The sequence below is a fragment of the Haliaeetus leucocephalus genome, unplaced genomic scaffold (assembly GCF_000737465.1).
Source record: "Haliaeetus leucocephalus isolate CR32 unplaced genomic scaffold, Haliaeetus_leucocephalus-4.0 Scaffold328, whole genome shotgun sequence".
Classification (NCBI taxonomy): domain Eukaryota; kingdom Metazoa; phylum Chordata; class Aves; order Accipitriformes; family Accipitridae; genus Haliaeetus; species Haliaeetus leucocephalus.
In genome coordinates, this window is record NW_010972764.1 from 9,310,777 (window position 1) to 9,331,819 (window position 21,043).

At 34.9% G+C, this 21,043-nt stretch overlaps 1 protein-coding gene across 1 annotated transcript in view; it reads right to left on the reverse strand.

Moving 5' to 3' along the window:
* Positions 1–21,043, reverse strand: part of CDH9 (cadherin 9, type 2 (T1-cadherin)) — a 64,572-nt gene that overhangs the window by 23,367 nt on the left and 20,162 nt on the right. The window contains exon 2 of the mRNA XM_010571467.1: positions 20,271–20,565. Within this exon, the coding sequence (XP_010569769.1) occupies positions 20,271–20,565 (295 nt within the window). The remainder of the gene's footprint in view (positions 1–20,270; positions 20,566–21,043) is intronic.

A 21,043-nucleotide genomic window follows, 5' to 3' on the forward strand; every position in this document is an offset into this window, starting at 1 on the left:
TATGGATTAGAAGCAAATGAAAGCTTCTGTCAAGCCTTTCTTATAAGATATATAAAAGGACAAAATTGTTCTTCACAAGCTTTTATTTCTAAGCAATTTTCAGGGTGTCAGGATACATTTTGCTAACACAGTCTAGAGCTGACAAATGTGTGGATAAATGCAGGCAGTCCAACAGCTAGATGTGTAAAGGTCCTTACATCCTTGGCAAGGGCAGAAGGCTGACTGCGAAGAAGCTCTTTACCCTTCTTTTGGCTGGGTATTTTTTATGTATCTCACTTTCCTTATAAGAAAAAGGTCTAGTGAGCACTGTCCACTTAAGTAATATCATTTCCTATTCCTTTTTTTCTTCACCTTCAGCTTCTCAGTATTGAAGTTCACCCAGATAACTTGCAGTCAAGTAGCTGTCTTGACTATAAATTTAGAAGATGCTCATTTACCTGTGACTAATGGAATTGAAGTGAATCACTCTACTGTCACTCTTCAGTGTATATGAAGCATTGGGGAAAGTGGAAAGCCAGAGTAATCAAAACAGATTTATGAGAGCACATGCTATTATTAGGTCCTGTTAGACGCATCTATTTTCTCACAGTACATAATACCGCTTTACACATAATAGTTTTACCTACATAATAGTAACAATTCCCACTATTTCAAGTTATCTGGACAGCATGACAAGAGGGGAGGAATACTTCTTTCTCTGCAACAAACCAGCAGAACAAAATTGTAAAAATGCTTTCTCACAATTCATCAAACTATGAAGAGGATTTTTGCCATCAGCAATCTAGATTACTTTTTGTCTGGTTAAACAATTAGAGGTCATCTGTGTGCCAAGCTGAGCTGTAAAGATAATCCTGAAGAAGTGAATATTTAAGGACAATTTTATCACTAACAGTGTCCAGCAGAACTGCTCTTCTGGACAAAAACTGAAGACAGTTTTTTGAGAAATGTAAAGTTCCATGAGTCCTATCTGCTTTCAAAAAAGCAAAAAAAGTTAAATCCCTTGTCTCCTCAAGACTAACAGGGAAAGGAGAATCAATATCATTTGCTAGCCTATAAAAAATATAAAAGTCTTCAGTAGAATCATATGCTGGTACTGTGTGCCACTGTAACATCTACAAGTTAAGAATCAAGGGAAATGTGTATGTCCATCCCACGCTCCCCCCCAAAAAAACCCAAAATATCTTCATTAGGAAAACTTATTGCTGTGGCCTCCTGATCTAGGCACTGTCTTGGGACTGACACAGAAGTTTGAGTTTAGTCATAACAACTGAACGCACATTAATTTTCGTTTCCTAGCATACTGTTTTGATGAAAAAAGAATGCTGAAGCCTGTTTTAAGAATGATTTTTTTAAGGTTTTGTGGTTTGTTTGGGTTTTTTTTGGTTTGTTTTTGTTTTTTTTTAAGAAAGGCATTACAGAGCTCAGGGCAGTCTTTGGGCAATTTCTGTCTTTGTCTCATTGGAATGTCTATCTGTTTCCCGAGGCTCAAGTGCTATATAATTATGGTTGCTGAGGAGAGTACAGAAGCTGTAACCCTACAGAAACTTTGGAGGTCACTACCAGAATTCAAGTGGATCTTATATAGAATGAGATCTCATTATAGTTTGCAAAATATCAATGTTTTCTTTTATTTGTCGAATTTGGTAGAGTGGTGAAAAAAGTGTTATAACAGCTGCTGCTTCTTAGTAAATTAATAGTACAATCATAAAAAATGATTAACCAAAGTATATCCTCAGAAAATTCATTGTCAGCATGCAGCGCGCTCTCTTCTCTGCCAACAGTCTGCTGTGTCATAAAAGAGGATCCTCATGGATGATAGGCAATGCTTGTGCAGCTTTTTCTGTGAGGAAAGAAACTTCTCTTAGCTTTGGGGTTCTGAAATTAAACCAGGAAAGGCAGTGAAATAAAGGAAGTCAGCACTAATTATGAAGTTATTGGTAATGAGGCAAAACCAGTTTGGCTCTTTTAAATTAAAGACATCTATGCCCTGTCCTCACCCCCACATGAATGGTACCCACAGAATGTGGAAGGTTTTATTCATCTGTTTATTTATAGTCTAGATTACCTCACAAGCAGCCTTTTGCCCACATTTATCAGCAGAAGTCAGCATGATTTAAAATACAAATCAGGCTGCTAGCTTAGGAACTTGAAGCTTTCTGAGATACTTCCACAGCTGTCAACATGATCAGGAATGAAGGAGTGAAGTAGAGCCTGGGAATAATTAGGGGTGGGGTGAAGGTGTTTTAGGTTTTGTTTTTGTTTCTCATCATCCAATTCTATTTTAATGAGCAATAAATTAAATTAATTTTCCCAGGTTCAGTCTGGTTTGCCCCAATGTAATTGGTAAGTGATCTCTCTGTCTTTATCTCAATGCATGAGCTTTTCTATCTTATTTTCTCCCCCTGTCCTGTTAAGGAGGAGTGAGGGAGCAGCTGGGTGGGCCTCTGGTAGCCAGCCAAGATCAAACTCACCACATGAGCAAACTAGTGTGAAAGATGGCAGAGAAAGTGTGGCAATGATTACAATAGTAGTCTAAGGAGTGATAACATCACTGTTCTGCAAAACAAAGTGAACTTCAACACATTCCTACCCAGCAAGCCTATCCCATCTCAGCATGGGAACTAAATCTCAGAGTTCTCAAGAGGTATTCCAGAAGTATGTCTTATTTTATTTTCCTTTCTTTTTTCTTTTTCTTTATTTTTTCCTATTTTGTTTTGATGAATTCTCAATACTTCTTTCACACAGCTTGCAGATTGCTTTCTTGGCTTTGTGTCTCAATGATTCTCTCTATGTCTGCACACAATAAGCAAGGAATAGCAGTTTGCTGAATGTGTTGAATTTGCCAAACTTTTTGAGTGCTATAGCATCAACATTACTTTTTTTTTTCCTTTTCTTCTTTGCTTAGGTAGACATTTGAGTTTGGAAGCTTAAGCACTTTGACAACACCGCTGTGGTGGATGGGGTCCTAATGTAAGGGTAGAAAAACGCAGAAGGGTAATTGTGAAGATAACCTGAGAGAAGACAAATCTAGACTAAAACTGTGTAAGTAGCGTCTTTGTGTGTGCGTATGTATGCATGTATGTGCATGTAAGAATGTAGAGTCCAAAAAGGAAAACTGAATTAGAGAGAGCGTCGCTCCATATCTAGGACAGTATAACTCAGTGTCAGAACCGAGTCCCGCTAACACAGATTTCCAGAACTCATGAGGAGTGAGACATAAATTTGAAAAGCATTTGAAATGAGAATGTCTTTCTGAATTATGATTAAAATGATTTCTATTTTTTTGTGCTATTCAGTCGTTGAAAGAGTCCCTCTGGTATAATTAGGTCTCCCAGCATGATACCAGAGTGCATCGCAACGCTGAAGTAAATAGCCTGCAGAGGATTGCTGTAGTGTAAAAGAGGTCTTCCACTAGATGGGACAGACACACATTTTGCTACCTTTTCATGTAAAGTCATACTCTTCAGCATGCAACTCTTGTTCCTACTTGGCTCCTTCGGTTGATATGAATTAAAACAGGTTCTGCCAGTCAGAAAAATATATCTGTGTCTATTTGAAAATGCTATTTTTACTGATAACTTTTTCTGTAACCTTCATTTTTAACAGTAATCTCCAGTTTGGATGAAGAAAATGAGCAGATTATGTTGTTAGCGTAGTATGTTTCAAGATTCCACCATGAATGTTGGATCAAAAAATGACAGATAGGGATTTAAATATCATTCAGAACCATGACATTTCTTTCCCAAAGGGAATTCTGTAACTTCAAAATGCATTTTGAGTTTGATGCTGACATTTTTTGTAAAAGTAGGATTCCAGATCAATTCAACCTTTTTATTTTAAGAAAAAATAAGGTGTTTGATTTAGACTTTGGCCTTCTAATATAAAGTTTTCCAAAAGTAATTTGGAAATAAAAAAATCTGAAAATGCTGAAACAGGATGGTTTTTACATTATCAGACAGCTTCTTTTCCATTTTTTCTCAAGTCAACTTCTGTCAAAATTGGCAATTATTGAAAAGTTCTGATTTTTACAGAGAACTTTTGTGTGTGTGTGTGTATCTAGCTCTGTTTAAGAGAGAGCTCCACTCAAAGCAGAAAGGCTGTTTCAATTTCAGAAATAGACGACCAGCTGGGGTAAGTGGAGCGGCAGGAAGGACTTTATCTCCCTGAAGGAGAGGCTCTTGTGCTTGCTTCCTGTTTTCAAGCACAGTGACAATCTGCGGTTCATCAAGTTTATTCATGGAGGGAAGATATTAGAAGTGGGTTACTTTTACAAACTGAAAAGTCTGGGAAGAGCTCTGGAAAACCTCTGGAGGCAAAATAAGGAATCTTGTTTGGCTAAAAGCCTAAAAAAGATAAGTGGGCATACAGTTTGCTCAGACAGCATGGCTTTCATGTGGACATACTATGGAGGTGCCCCTGATGAAAACATGAGTGAGATTTTAAGTGAGATACAGAAATATTGAGAGGTATTAAACTACTTTTTGAGAGCAGGTTGTTCTGTCTGGATAGGAGTCTGTTCTTAGGCAGTGAGCTGGAGAAATTATGAACTAGGAGCAGTCATATGGCACTACCCAAGCTTAAAAAGTTGAGACTTCACCACCAAGGTTCTCATTACCGCATCAGTTGGACTACCTCACTTCAAACTGCTTTCTATACAAAGGGCAGGGCTAAATAAGGTTGAGGTATAACTCTTACGTTTTGACTGGGAGACAGCTCTACCTAGAAAGCTGAAGGAATAGGGAACTGCAAAGTGAACTTTGCTTTTTTGTACATGACCCAATTTAGCGGAGATTTCACTAGACTGCTTTTTCTTTGATGCAGAAAAGGCCAGAAGGTTGGTAGCATGAAAGATTTGTAAGAGCAAAGGAAAAGGAAGAGTAAAAGCAGAAAAGGAGCAAGTGTCAACAGGTAAATAGATAAATGATCCAAGCTAGAAGAGGAATAAATGGGCATGACTGGGAAAAATAAATAAAGCCAATTTAGAACAAATAAGGAACTAGACTCAAAGGAGCAATAACACGACACTGGAAAATTAAGAAGGAACTTAAAATGTAGTTCACCCATATATTGAGGAGAAACATATAAAAAAGGAAAAAAAGAGGAGACAGAAAAAGAGGTGGCATAAACCAGGAGATGCAATATTCCATAAATTACATTTTACCAAGTTGATGATTTTTAATAGTCTGCCATATAGGTATGTGGTGAAACTTAATTTCACTTGAAAACATGCTGTTTCTTATTTTTGAGTACATAGTCTCACATAATGGCTGATCAAGAAGTCCTAGCTCCTGTAGATGGATACTGTACCTTTGTTTTAGCTGCTCACTGATGTCCTATCCAGGAATCACAAACTTTGCACCACCGTGGTAGACATAAACAGTCCCTGTAATCCCTGCTAATGTGATTAAAAGTAATTTATGAGCGATGTAAGAAAACCAAGCTATGCTGTGTGGTATAGCCTTACTTCTCTCCTCAGATCTACCTTTTCCTGCCCATTTCACTCCATACCAGTAAAAACAGATGGACTTTACCACCCATTCTGGAAATACGAGATGCTATTTTTATGTAGCTTTACTCCAGAAACAGTCCCTTGTATTTTATAAACATAATGGGGAAATAATTCTCATCATTTCTTGGGTGTGTTGTGCTTTGATGTTTTGGGGTTTTGTTCAATGCTTCATTTTCTATAACAGAATGAATTCACGTTTTAGATTGTGTTATCAGAACTTGCATTAAAGAAGTCAGTACATCCTAATGATTGTCTCGCCACGTAGAAAGATGCAATGTCACTAAACTACTCTGTCTTTAATCTGCCTGAAATGCTGCATGGGGTAGAGGCTTTTGCCAGTGAATACAATACATGCACCATTGTAACATAATGTCTGAAATTGAACTGGAAAAGAATGGCTAAAGCTGAACAAAGCCTCTAGCCCTCACCCTCCCGCTGTTCAATACCTTGATACAGTAAGTTTAGTTTTCCTTTTGCAGTAATTGTAACTGTGAAGTGCATCAGATGCCCTGCATGAGAATTTGAAAAGCATTATGGATGCAATAACAAGTGGGAAACACTAAAAAGAATGAGAAGCAGTTTCAACTAGTGGTGGGTGAACAACTCTGTTCATTCTTTTGGGAAGCTTCTTTTTCCCCTTCTCACCATAAAGAAAGTCACTTCTGAAACAGCAATTCTGGTGCCATCAAATGGCAGTGATAAGATAGAGAAAAAGTAGTCAGACTCTTTCAAGTGCTAAAGTTGACTAGCTTTTACATTGCATTTCCTAGTGACTGAAGAGGTATAGTATAAAGTGATCTGCCATCCATAATAAATGAACCTCAGCTTAGAAATCTTTTTCATTTTGTTCAACATGCTGTACATACTTACAATTAGAAAACACACTTCTTTTAGGCAGAGCAAGTATCTGCAGTCTATGTTCAAAAAGAAATTAAAACCAAAAATGAAAACAATGAATCACAAAATTATCCTGAAAATTTCTATTCAAAATAATGATGAAACTCACTGGTAGCATGTTTCTGGGCCTGGAGCTGCTATGCATATGGTAAGGTTGTTCCAACTAGAATTAGTTGCTAATGAAACCAATATGTTGAAGGAGCAACAAGTAATGCCATAATATGGCAGTTAATTATCTTGGTTACTCTTTCTCTGACCACAATGCTTTTATGGGGTATGTGGAAATAGGCCAGCTTTATGGACTGACAGCTGCCGTCCATGGCAGGTTAGTCACAGGAACTCCACCACTTGTTCCCTCTTTAAAGATGAGAGCTGGCCATCTTGGCCCTTTGCCCCATCTTAATTTCTGGAATACTCCAAAAGAGAGAAACAGCTTTCAGCTGTTTTTATGATAAACTTAGGAAGAGCTTGTTGCTGTTGATACTACTAGGAGAAGTAGTAGTTCGTAAAGGCTGCAACACAGTTATCTACTGATTAAAAATTCCCATTCCTAGCCAACAGTTCCAGCCAAGTTTTTAGTTCTATTTATAATTTTCAATTTATAAAATAATGAAGTAATCTTAGGGATGTTATTTCTTCACTACTCTCAGGGCCCTTCGTTCATGTAACACAGCTTTAAGGGGTCTTCCATGCAATCTCTAAATGTTTCACTGAAGAGCAAAAAAGCAAGCTTAAAAGAAACAGTTGTCAATAACTGTGACTTTTTAGGACTAAACTTTGAGTTTCTGATGTACATGCGTGTACGGTTCTGTATTTCACAATGCAACACAGATGGGTTTATGAATTTTGGGGGAAGGAACAGATTAGCTTTCTATAACTATTTTTCATTTACTCTCTTTTTTTTTGACTTCGGCTTTTGTATTTATTAGATTTTGGAGAGTTTCTTTACTATGGATTTCTGTCTATGATGGGGAACTAGAACCTCACTCTCATTTGCATCATCAAAATTCATCTGTAATACAAGTAAACAAAAATCTTTACATATTTTCTATCTTTTTTCAGCTCAGCAAACAGGTACAGTTTGAAACCGTATGTGAATCTCTATTATGACCGTGAGAATGTAGTACATGATTATTAAGACAACAGGCTGGCCTCATATTTATTTTATTTGAGGGCATTTGCATCATCTGTGGGAACTCCTCTTTGGGTGGTGATAAAGTCTGTCTCTTTAAACATTAATACAGCTGTGGAGAACAGTAATTTTCTATGAAAATGCAGTAAGTGAAGATATTATTGGTAAACTCAAATTTACATTAGTTTATAATATGTGATTCGTGAAAGCCTCTTGCTTCTGTCATGTTTAGATACTGTGCATGTTGTCTCTGGAAATGACTATAAAGACCTGTAATTTGGAAGAGAAATGGAGTCTAAAGCAGAGAAAATGAAACAAATTCCAGGGTTATCTTAGTCATAGGCTTTTTTAAAATTACATTAGTTAGAGTATTATTTTTAGACAAAAGCAAAACAATTCTAGAGCTTGCATGGGTATATTTAAGTAAATATAGATATAAGTATATACATGCATGTGTGTGTGTGTATATACATGTAGATAAACCTCCTAGAATGTTAAGTAGGGTCACTCTAGGGACTTTTTTGTTATTCATTCTAGACATTTCATTTATTTTCAAAAATGCTCAAATGTCTTGAGTGTAATCTGTCAAATGATTCAAATGCAGAAGAGTTCTGCCAAAGACTGTTGAGTTTTCACTATGTTTGCAAATTGATCACAAGTGCATTGGCTATTGATTGCAAGATCACAGTTACAGTAAATGACGCACATCATGAGGACAATCTCATTTGGACAAACCTTGTAGATATGAAAACTTCTGGTTGAAAAAGATTAAAGGTATTGATTCCAAATTGCTTGTTTGGGAAATACTTTTAGAAATGCCTGAGCTAATTTCCAAACCTTTATACACTGGGGTGTCTAGGTGTCTGAAAATTAGTTGGACATATGCCTTTAGTTTGTTTATCTTCCTCAGGTAGACACAAGTTCCTGATAGGCAAGCTATCTTTTAAAAAGTTATTCATTAAGTCAGTAAGTATTAGTCTTCTGGACCATGAAATATAAGACTTTTTTTTCCATGTCCTCTCTCTTACCCACCTCAGTGCACTAAAGAGGTGGCTATTATTTAGGTGTTTCTTCCACAACTGTCACATATTTTGACTTTATGAGGAAATAAACCTTTTGATTTTTTTGTTTACGTCTCCAGTATACTGTGTACATAGCCTTATTTATCACAGGCTATTTATCATTTGCCTTGGAGCAGAGTGAAGTAACTGTTATTGAGTTGGCTTTCTGACAGGAAGCTTTGATGAGAATTTGTGGTTTATTGGCAGCAACTCTGTTAGATGCAGGATATTCACACATGTGTACATACTTCAGTGGACAGCAAGTTAGGTTGGTTTGGTTTGGTTTTAAATTACCAATTAGGTGTGAGTAATATGTGTTTTAAATATGAAGATATGAACAACCTTCATAAGGAATAAAATTGATACCTACCCAGATCTTAATCTTGCTTGATCTTAATTTCACAGTGTCACATATCTATGAGGTTGTAGAAAAAAGCTATTCTGGGAAGTCTTTTGAGGCATCTGATTAGATAGTAGATAATAAAGTAAATGTGAGCACCAGGATTGCTGTCATTGTGAAAACTTGCAGCTGTGCATTTTGGTACATATTAAGAAAAATACGGTGATTGTCATAAGAAATGCTGTAACCTATCTTGTTCCATGTACTTAGTAAAAGATGAGTTTCAGTGGGAATAATATAGAGTGGTTTTCAAATAAGCAGGACTTAAACAAGATAGTCCAGGATAAGACTTTTCTTACCTTCATTTTCTTGACTCTGTGAAGGCTGTGCCTGACAAAAAATTTCTGAAATGACTATAAGGTTGGCAAGAAGGAAAAATAGTGATGTGTAATAGAATTCAAGCTGAATTGTTAACTTAACAAAGAAAAAACACACACGCAGTAACTGCCATTTCTATAATTCATCTTCTGTGTTGCTAGAAACTTATTATCAATTCTCATACCTATTTACATGATTTAATTGAAAGAAATGTCATATTTTATTTCTGTAATATATATGAACATACATAACATATATAGATATGTACATATATCTATATATAGATATGTACATATATATATGTATGGGCACATTTTAAGTGAGAAATTTACATATTTAACAATACTGTATCCATTATGGGCAGATATTCATAATCCTTCCATCTCAGTAGAGAGCCATTTGATGGTCTTTTTTAGGGAAAATAGCGGACTTCTTTTGGGGGAATAAAGTTTCTTTCCTGAGCTTGGTATGCTGCAGCTAAATCATTTATAATAGAAGTAGTCCTAATCATTCAGATTCACATGAGATAAACCTTTCATTTCTCAGTAGCTCTACTAAAACTGAAAATTAGGGGTGGAGGGGGATAGCTCGTGAAATGAGGTACATGGGATAAATAAAGCTGTAGGTGTGTGGACCTTTGTTTTGCGACAGACTGATCTGTTTAATGAGACTGTTACCTCTTTGGAATACTGAAGGTTATGTCACAGCATCTTTCTGTACAGTCTACTGTGTCTGATGCTTAGTTACTTTAATTTATGTTATATTAAAAAAAAAGTTGTGTTTTATCTTAAACCCAGATAAGATCCATTTTATCTTATTTACACATTTTGGAAATACTTAGAAGTTATAGAGATATCTGGTGAAAGAACAAAGAAACAAACAAACCACCCTGCCTTTGTGTTTTACTTTCAAATTAGATGCATGTGTTAACATGATTTTAAAAAATAAACCTGACATTTTACACTCAGCTGCATAATGTCAGCAACTAAAATGTATATTCAGGGATTCAGAAAGCTGCTTTTGCTTTTAAACACGACTGAAAAGCTTCTGTGTTCAGAAGATTAGACTAAGTAAGTATCTCAGATGTGCTTTGATTTAACAGAATAAAAAAATGAAATAATACTTCTCAATATAATTTGTAAATTTCTTTTATGGCTACATATAACCAGTTCTCAAACAGATTTAACTTCTATCGAGTTAATTACAAATCCTGACTTAATCTGTGTGTCCAGTCTTCCCAGCCTACTACAGATCCCACATTTGAGAAATCTCATTCTCAAAAACCATTTAAGTAAGTGAAGAAAAGGATTTTTTTGTCAGACTACACAAACTACACAAGAAACTTAACTACATGGTGTCAGGAAAGAACCCTGTGCATTAGCATGGTATAAAGGAGAGACATTAATGTCAGCACTTCAAGAGCAAGGTCTGCCCTTAGACAACAGATTACCTCCTCCCCACTACTAACTTGTTTGTTCTAATATCTGCCACGTTTTATTTTTAATAAAGGATATAACACATGTATGCATCTATTTGACATGTTCCTTCTGATAAAGACACAGTTGTTCCTAATATTAGTAAAGTTAATTAGTCCCAGCTATTCCAGTCCTTAGTACCAGCAGTTCAATTGCCGCAGGCTCCAGTACAGTCACATAAATGTGAGAAGGGGCTTGCCGTACCTGTTATACTGTAGCCTGTCTTAAAAGAAGCAAAATTATTTAGTGGCTGGTAGCTGAAAGAGCTCATAAGGGAATAAATTAGTTGCCTGTAAACTGGCATCGTGTGTAGGAACTCAGTATTTGCTGTGGCTCTGAAAATAGGTTGTACATGGCTGTGAATTGTAACACGTTTATATCAAAGGATGTATAAAGGACGTATGTTCATATCAAGAGGTATATATACTTGCTGAAGCAACATAGCTGTTCCTTAATATTTTTGGCATGTCAATGAAATTTTTACTTTTTAGATGTGAAGTCATGAAAGATGAAAGGACCTTGATTTAACATCCTATTGGAAGGACAGCATCTCTAACAATGCAGAACGTATCCCATTGTACTGCACTGCAGCATGAGCAAAAGTGCTGATGTAAAGAATTCAGGCCCATTATGCTTTTGTTCAGAGATTATAGTGTTATAGCTGAAAATCTACTGAAATAAAAGAAAGGAAAATGGATACATCAAACAATTTTCAGTGTAAGCATGATACAGGAACTTTTAATGCTAATTTCAAGCTCTAACCTAGAGAGGTCCAGGCATCTGGGTTTTTATGTTTTGGTTTGGTCTCTTTTCAATGTACAGATAATGGGAAATAATAAATTTGTTGCAGTAAAGGAGCCATGCAAACAGTATTGCACTGAATCTTCAGAGAGATATAAAGGGGAGCCACATTAAACATAGGCCAGGCCTGAAAATTCCACTTGGCAAGAAGAGTGTCACTCCAAGGGTGCTGTGATGTCCGTTGCTGCAGTAGCTGAACACATTTCAACATATCTATGGAGTAGAGCTGTTCTAGTCTTCCACTAGCTGGTGGGAAATTGAGACATACAGAGGTTAAATGAGCTTGTGGTCACCTTAAAACTACATCTCCAAAGTTTAGGCCAACCAGTTTACAAATTTTGAAGTCCCAGGTGGTGCTCTAGAAGTTACCCATCCTGCTTACTAATTGCTGCATTTGAAGTGCTGTCATCTTATTTCTTCCTACGAGAAATGGTTTAGACCAGCATGTCATGAAGAGTCAGCAGGTGGAGGTTTATAGGAGCTCAGAGGAGGTCACAAACTTCTAACAATGAATTGACAGTGACTTCGTTCCCACAGGACAGAAATATTTATACCTTCCAGTGTTTGCAGCAAGCCCTAGCTACCTTTACTTGCTGACAGCACTTCTACAATCCCCTGATTTCTTCTAGCACAAAGAGTTACTCTCAGGGGTCAATAGATGGGTCTGGTTTTCCCATTGTGCTGCTGCAGACTTGTGGTGTCTTAAGAACCCAAACTTCCCCCCCACAAAAAAAAGATGAGAAAGAAAGTGAGGAGTCCTGTTTAGAAGATGTGAGGATTTTGTAGCTGAAGAAAAATGAATATGTCAAGTGATTTTTTAGCTGAGTTTAGATACTGCTGGATGAAAGAGTCTCTCTTGCTTTTACCTGCGATACTTTGCATGCTCCTGTCACTTCCCTAGCACCGGCTCTGGCATCTAACTTCATGTGATCTGACCCAGGGAACAAAAGTAGCAGAAAAAGAATATTGACCTTGAACAATCCATTTTTCTGATGATTTAGCTCCTTAAACTTTCTTCTTTTGGGTTTAGAGGGAAAGTGGGTAAGGCATAAGACAGCACAACCAGGAGCCGAGAGACCAAAAGAAGAAAAAAATGCCACTCCTTTTGGCTGTAGCTTGAGAACTCCTTATCTGTAATGTTAAAATGTTCTGTAAATCTTAAATCTGTGAATGATTTGAATTCTTCAGAAGCACTGCTTTGATCTTGTTAAGGCTGATTTTTGTCCCTCATTTTTCTGAATGCATAGTGTCTCTCAGTTTTTTCAAGTGTGACATTAATACATTCTGCATAAACTTTAAAGGAACTATGGTATTTCTGGTGACTTATGAGGAATTTCCCAAATTTTATAAACATGATTTATTTATTTGTTCCCTCTTTACCTTCATATATATATACACACTATATAGACATATTAGTTTTTATGTGATTGCTTGTATTTTTTTTTAAGTGTTTATCTTTTCTTCAGTCAATAACAAAGAATAATGCAGTATCACTAATGGATAAAATTATTTATGTAAAAATAAAATTAACCAAGCTCTGAAGGAGAAAAAATAATATATAAATTCAATGTTTACTTTTAATTTTATATGTTATGTTTGGATGTTGAATAGAGCTGTACAATGATAGTAATCCCAAAATGTTAGTGTTAAAAATTAGTTACATCGCTTGTTTGGATCCTAAAAGGAAACTATTGCTTTTCATTTGGATCAGAGTGTATGTTTATTTGTTTCTTGAGATTACATAATTATTTGGGAGCGTTGTGAACTCAGAGATTTTCCTATGAGGATGGTTTCATTCAGTTTCTTGAAGAGCCAAAATGTCTACATTACGTACAATTTTGTTTATCAACTAAACACAGGAGAAACCTCAGGAAAAAAATAGTAGTTGTAAATGGACATTTAAATTTTACAGAAATTATATACAATAACAGTGAAATAAAGTCCATGCAGAGAGATCCTAACATTTACATCCAGCTTGAAATCAATGGAGCTGTACAAATTCAAAATAAACTGTTCATAGTATCAGCGCTGTAGTAAGTAAGTTCCTTACAGAGGAGACCTCCTTTTTGATGGGAAAATGCTGACCAGAAACTATACAAATAATAGAATAATTTAAGGAAAAAAATAATCATGATCTAAATAAGATTCCTTTGGCGTTCCAGTGGTTTTCTTTTTTAGCTGTAAATACAAAGTTTTAAAGCACCCACTCATACTCTTCTGAAAAAGTTCTGCCTCATGCCAAATACAAAATATTTATAAAGCATTCTGTATAGTTTCCTAATAAAAATGTAGTGCAAGCCTATTGTAAATAAAAATGTTATGCACATATCTAACAGAATGCATGTTCAAAACTGACAAAACCCCCAAATACCCCAAATTTCTTGGAAAACTAGATTTCTGTTTTTAACTGTTTAACAAAAAGAGGGTTTTGCCTTTTTCACCTTGATGGTTTATTTTAAGAAAGTATTATGAGGCATTGAACTCTTATTTTATATTTTCATTTTATTTTGTTGAAAAGGACTTTTTTCATTATAAAGAATTGTATAAAAATAATAAAGAAGATAAATTAAAAAAAAAGATAAAAATACTGCATTTAGAAAAGAGAACCCTATGCAGTTTATAGAAGATTTGAAATTCTTTAGTTATAGTGGCAAATGCAAACAGAAATGTAAGGAGTATTCTAGCTACAGGATTTCTGCCATCATGCTTAGTTTGACTAAAAGGAATTCTAATACTATATTTTAACTGCAGAATGTAAAATATGAACTTGCAGATAAAATATTTATTTGAAATATGTCTTTCTCTTAAAGCTAACTCAATAATTAATTTTAAAATAGAGTATATGAAGTATATGCAATTTGCATTCTGAAATTTTGCAAGTTAGCAAAGTAGTTTTCATAAGCTTGTGGCAAAGTCAAGACAGTCATTCATAGCTTTTTTTTATAAACATCTGAAACCAGGGAAAATATGCAGTGGAGAAAATAAAATTATTTCCTGCTGAAATATGAAAGATGAGAGCTGCCTCCATTTAGTCGTTTACACACATCTGTAGATTAACGCTTATTGACATAAGCAAATTCAAAAATAGAAAATGTGATGATTACTGTATTTGGTTCAGTTGTTTTGTTTTTTTTTTTTTTTTTTTTTTACCATAAGGCCTATTTGTTCTTGTAAGAGCTTCCTGTACAAAATAACAAACTGTTCTTGAGAAATATGTGTTTATATTTATGTGATGCTGAAAACGTGATGTAGCTAAAACTAAATATTGAAATGCAATCTTACTTAAATCCAATAGTAGTTGTGATGCTTACAGATTCCCAAAAGATACTATAGAAATAGTGAACACTATTAGGAAATTCTAACACAATCATTGTGTAATTATGTTGCAGTATATACAACTGCACTCACAGACAATAGTACAGTAATAAAAATGGTAGTATTAATGCATATTACCCTGTGTGGTTTACTGCAATTTCATCTCTCTTTTTCTCTCTTTCTCTTTGTGTGTATGTATTTTATATATATCTTTTACTTAGAGTAGCTGATAAATACAATGCGTGTTTAGGCATGCTGTAATCCTGTATGCCTGAGTTGAAAATGGCCGTATCTACGGATCATATATAATGTCCCTTTATCAAGCTTCACTGTTCAGCTAAAGAAAAACTCTTTTGACTGTATTTGCAATAAAAGTAATTTAATGGAAAAATTATAGATTTTAAATTTAGCCATTTAAAGTATGGTCCTTTATACTTATACAAATCTTTTCATGTAGAAATTCTGAACCAGGAGGTGCCTTTGGTTAGATCCATAAAATCTAGAAAGTAGCAGTTAAGTATGAAGAAATAAGTGCTAAGTTAAATTGGGCATTATCCCTTGTCTTAACAGGATCAATTCAAAGATTAAAAATATGTTGTGAAATACTCATCAGCTGCATGCTGAAGATATTTAATGAGAACAAATGGTAAGCCTTACTCATTAAAATTAGCAAGGCAGGTACAGGAGGATGTAATAATATTGACCCAGGTGTCAAAAGGGATTGAACTCCACGGGACATCTCATTGCTAACTTCCCTTTTAAAAAATTTCTTAATAACTTTATTTATATCCTGAGAAAAAGTGGTTTTCACAATGAGGTGTAGGGTTAGTTTTGATTTAATTTTATTTTGTGTTTTTAGCAATCATCTTTCACTTGGAAACATACTTGGTCATGGCTTCTAGTTGTGTAAGCCTTGAAGATGAAATGAGTAGATTTTAAATATGATCAGGGCTGTACTTTTCCTTCTACATGAAGGGGAAATGAAAAGATTATTCTCAAGATGCATAATATGTATTTAGCTTCTGTGAATTTTCGTCTGACAGTATTTCTAAAATATAGCCAAATCAGAATAGGTCATGCTTTAAATCCACCTGTTCTTCATTATGACCAAGATTGTATCTTACAGCTTTGGCTTTCCATCAATTTAAAATGTTGAATATCTTTTGTTCCTTTACTTTCAATATTATGTTTTGATTAACCTTTTTGGGTTTGTCTAGCATCTTTTTCTCATTTTTTGGAATTATTTTTTATTGAATCAATCTACCTAGTCTGACATAAATCTCAGGATTCTTCCAGTCAACTCTAGCACTCTAAAAATATAGCTACAGCAGTTATTATTCTCCAGTTCTTCAGTATAGTAGCTGATTTTAATGAGAAATTCCATGTTATTGAGTTTTAGAATCTTTTACACTAACTTTCTCATTTAATTTTTTAAGTTAATATCACTGTGAGCATTTAGCGTGATCATTTCCATAAAAGCTATCTGAAATGACACTGCAGTCAGCTCACTTCAGTGGTTTTGATTGCTTCCAGTACTAACTTTGCTACATAGCATTTTAGGTATACCCATAATGCTGTTTGAGATATGACTGGATCCCATTTAGGCATAGCAAGGTTAATTTATGTATAGCTTGATGGCTGCAGTGTAGATATTACAACATAGGATTAGCACAAACTAGTGCACAAATAAGCATTCATATTTCCCCCCGGGCCTGGCTAGCTTGTGCTGAAAATCCATGTTATGCTTTCGCTGTTCTTACTATCAAACTAGTCAAACATGAGTGAAGTTTGCCTATTGGTACTGAAAATCACACATTCTGTCAGAGGTGTTGACTTAGCATTTTCCCTTGTGTGCTCTAGATCTAGTTATTCCAAGAAACAGTCAGTAACACAGTGCGAAATATGTAGTATGATATGTCATTTGAATAACAGATACACACGCAGCTGGAAACATTGCTAGTGACGATTCCTCTTCAATTTCTCAATCTTAGTGACATTTTCCTGAGCTTTCATAAATATCTGCTGTCATATTTGTTGATCTTGGCAAACATAATAAATATAATAGTTAAGAAAAAAATTGTATTTTAAGACACAAAATTGGGAGGAAGTGAAGCATGGGAAGAAACTGAGGTTTTCCCACAAATTTTTGACCTGTTCATTATGAGTATATCTATTTCCTAAAATGCGTATAGTGTAATTGTATAGTTGTTTCCAGTCAGAAAAGTTATTTGGTTAGGTATGCAAGAATCTGTGTATATATAGTTATAACAAATAACCTTCATCATCTTAAGTATTTATGCAGGTAATGCAGGGCTACACTGACTTTTTCATTTGATGTCATCTTAGTAAAGATGATCACCCTATTCCAGGGATTCTTGTTTTTATTTTATTATTCTTATTTTCTTCCATTTGTTAAAGAGGAACAAATAGAATTAAGGGGCACTTAATTTTTTATTCTGAAGTCTTCTGGTTTTCTGGAATGCACTTTTGTGATCACAGTCTTTTCTCTCTTTCTTTTAATTTTCAGTATATTTTCTGTCCTTTTCTTCCAGATGCACTTACTTTCACAGCAGCAATAACCCTAATATGCATTGCGCACTCAGTAATTTCTCAGTTTGTTCTTACTTCATGGCTTGTTTTACACAACCGTCCAAACTCTAATTGCATTTTAAATTCTACAGTCCAGAACCAACTAAAAGGTTTGGCCTTACTTCCTTACCAAATTTAGCTTTTGAACATCTGTTTGACACCTATCTAATCAGCAAACAGCAATATATACCAAAACCACTGAAGAGATTAAGTGTTGAGGTGTAATGAACCTACTTGCATAATTAACAATTCTGTAAATTTGTGACGTTCTGCAATAAACACTGTGTTCAGGAAAAAATTGGACGGCATATTCAGACAAAAGAAAAGCTAGTAGTTGTTCATTAAATCATACCTACTGAATGAAGAATAATTACAACTGCTTAAATGCCATTTTCATAATGCAGTGGAGGTTTTTTAATGGATATGCTAGCCACTATGGAAAATATGAACCAGGAGCTACTTCCACAGGCCATTGCCACACTCTATCAGTTTTGATTTTAATTTTTGTCACTCTCTTTTTTCTTCTTTTCCATGCATTTCACTGTATGTGCATATTTGTATGTGCATATTTGCCGGCTTACATTCACATAGCTTTCTTTTGTCTAGTTATTTCAAGAACTACACTATCTTAATTCTGTATTTTTTGTGTCCTCTTGTGTGTTTTATGGAAAGGTTTACAAGACTACTACTTGCTCACCTGTAAATTGTATTCCACTTATGGCAAGAATCTCACTTTTTTACTCCAAAGTTATTTTCTCAAGTTGTGGCACCTGCTTCCTTATCTGGAGGAATGGGACAAAGGGACTCCAAGAAGGAATATATTTATGTATTCCTTATTTACCTACGTGTACATCCTGACTGTTGAATTAGCATTATTATGACTGACTTCAGAAATATAGAATTTCTGCTTCTTGAATGGACTGATCTGGATTTGGGATCCTATTCTCTGCTACTTTAAGAAATTGCAAAGCTACTTTTACTCATTCAAATTCAAATGCTAAAAATTGCCATTTTGGTGTAGTTTTTATATCCCCAAACGCAGATGTCAACTAAACAGAGCAAAGAGTAACTCAGATCCCTTTTTGCCTTGATATTGGATGCTAAGGGGCTTTTTCTACTGTTTAAATCCTTTTCCTCTAATTCTTTCTTCACAGTAAAACTCACCTTTACTTGGGTCTTTCATGGACAGTTTCTCAGCTTAAAGTACATAAAGGTACTGATACTATCATCATCCTCATCAAATATAGACTTTTCATAGACTTAAAATTTCACAGGCAGTGCCAAAGCACTGGATCTTATTCTGTTCTTTTTTATTCATGCTTCTCCATTGACTCTAATGAAGTTGGACTAAGTGATAAGGTTAAACATGGACATCGTGCTTTTTATCCTATCTATTCCTATAGAGTTCCTTCCTTACAAATATATTTCAAATTAAATATGACAGGTGCACTGCCAACATTTTTCCTTCACAGATTATAAGCAAAGTAAATTCTGAATGGAAAGGATTTCTCTATTTTCCACGTGTCTTTAAAAGAAGATGGACTATTCTTGGGCTCTTCGCATTACACATAGTAGTGTAGGTATTCCCTTCTCATGGTTGTAAAAGAGTTATAAAATAGAGTTCTGTTCCATTATACTTCTGCTACTGCTCTCAGAGATAATTATTAGCTTCTGTAAATTATTTTGCAAAGATACTTATTAGTCACAAATGTTGATTGGTATTTTATTGTCTCTCTTAGCAATGCCATCGTCCAGGGCTGATTTTGCAAACCATTACAGTAATTTGTGATAAGTAAATAACTCTTGAGAATTTATCTGTCAGTTGTTTCCCACAGCCTATATATTTTATGCTTACTCATCTTATCAGAGAGACTGTCTCTGCTGTAAAAGCGTGGAGCACTTAGGTAATCATGATAAGTTCTGATGAATGTGTGCTGGTGAATATTACCTATCACTTTATATTATTTGAACAAAACTTAGAGAATTATTTTCCTTTGATGCTATATTTCTCACCTGTCTTCTACTGTCACTCCACATTTTTACTTTTCAGTGCAGCAGTTGTGAATATCTGTGAGTTTTTATCCATGAAGAAAAATATTTTTTAAACAAAAATATTTATTTTTGGGGGGAAGGGCTTCATGTGTTTGGTATCTTAAAAAACCAAAACAAACAGACAAGTCCATATTAAAAAAAAACCACCACCAACAACTACTAATATTGACACCAAAGAGAAAAAATAATTAACAAAAAAACAACAAAGAAACAAACAAACCCAGAAACAAACAAACAAACAAACAAACCCAAACAAATTTTTAGGTATTTGTAGGAACATATTTTGCAGCATTTTGACACATTAATTGATTTATATACTTACGTGCTTAAAGTTGTTTGTGTCTCAAAGTACAGAAATGTTTGGTAAATTAGACTTTACAAATAGCAAGAGGATACATTTTATGCAAGTTCAGCTGTGGCAGAACTATGTAGTAACTGATAAGACAACCATATATGTTACATTCCTTGATGGTTCCGGTGGGCTTAAAAGAGTAAAGAGTAGCTTATAGTGTGGAAAAAGGATTAAAAAGTGGATGAAGATGAAACAAAAAAAATAAAAGCAGAAACCAATCATTTATGATACATTACTGGCAACAAAAATTGTTCTATGGATATTAACAGAAGCTAGTATTAAGTAAGTGCCTCAAACAATAAATTACTTATAAGTTCCAAATCAACTCAAACCCATTTGTATTTTACATAAGGATAAGTTTTTACCTACCAACTCCAGACATCTCCGGAATACTGGCGGTGTACATGTCCTTGGTGAATTTTGGTTCATTGTCATTGATATCGTGGATTTTAATGATAAATTCAGACTCTGGCTCCACTTGTCTTCCCGTTTTTCTGTCTATAGCCTTGGCACGTAGCACATACAGGGATTTTTCTTCTCTGTCCAATTTCTTTGCAGCATGAATATCTCCTGTATTTTCATCTATAATGAACAGACTGCCAGCCCCATCTCCTGTTAATATGTATTTTAAATTTCCATCTCCTTTATCTTGGTCAGTGTGTAGCTTCAGGGAGGTAGAAAAGAAGAATTCTATAAATATATGTATTGTTAATAGAGACCAAATCATTCAGCAGATATGAATAAGTCTGTACAATCTTGACTATAATTGGGGTCAGTAGTGGTTATCTTCTGTTTCACTGTTGGAAAAATTGCAAATTTGAGACTCAGTCATACACAAAAAATAGCTCTAAACAAACTCAAAAGGACACAGGGGGATGTAGAAGGTATTGGAGTAGCATTTAAAATGACCAACTTAAAACAAAAAAATGATATTTCTTTGAGTATCTGTCCAGAAACTACCAGAAGTCTGCTTTTTTGAAGATGACGGGGTGAAAACCTCCAAAGTTTCCATTTGCAAAATAACACTTGTCCTCCCATTTATTGATTGCTGATAAAGCAACCAGTTACCTTGTAACAACATAGAAGAAATGGGTTTTAAGGGTTATAGCTTCTGAACTTCCCCAAATCCCTTATAAATGTTC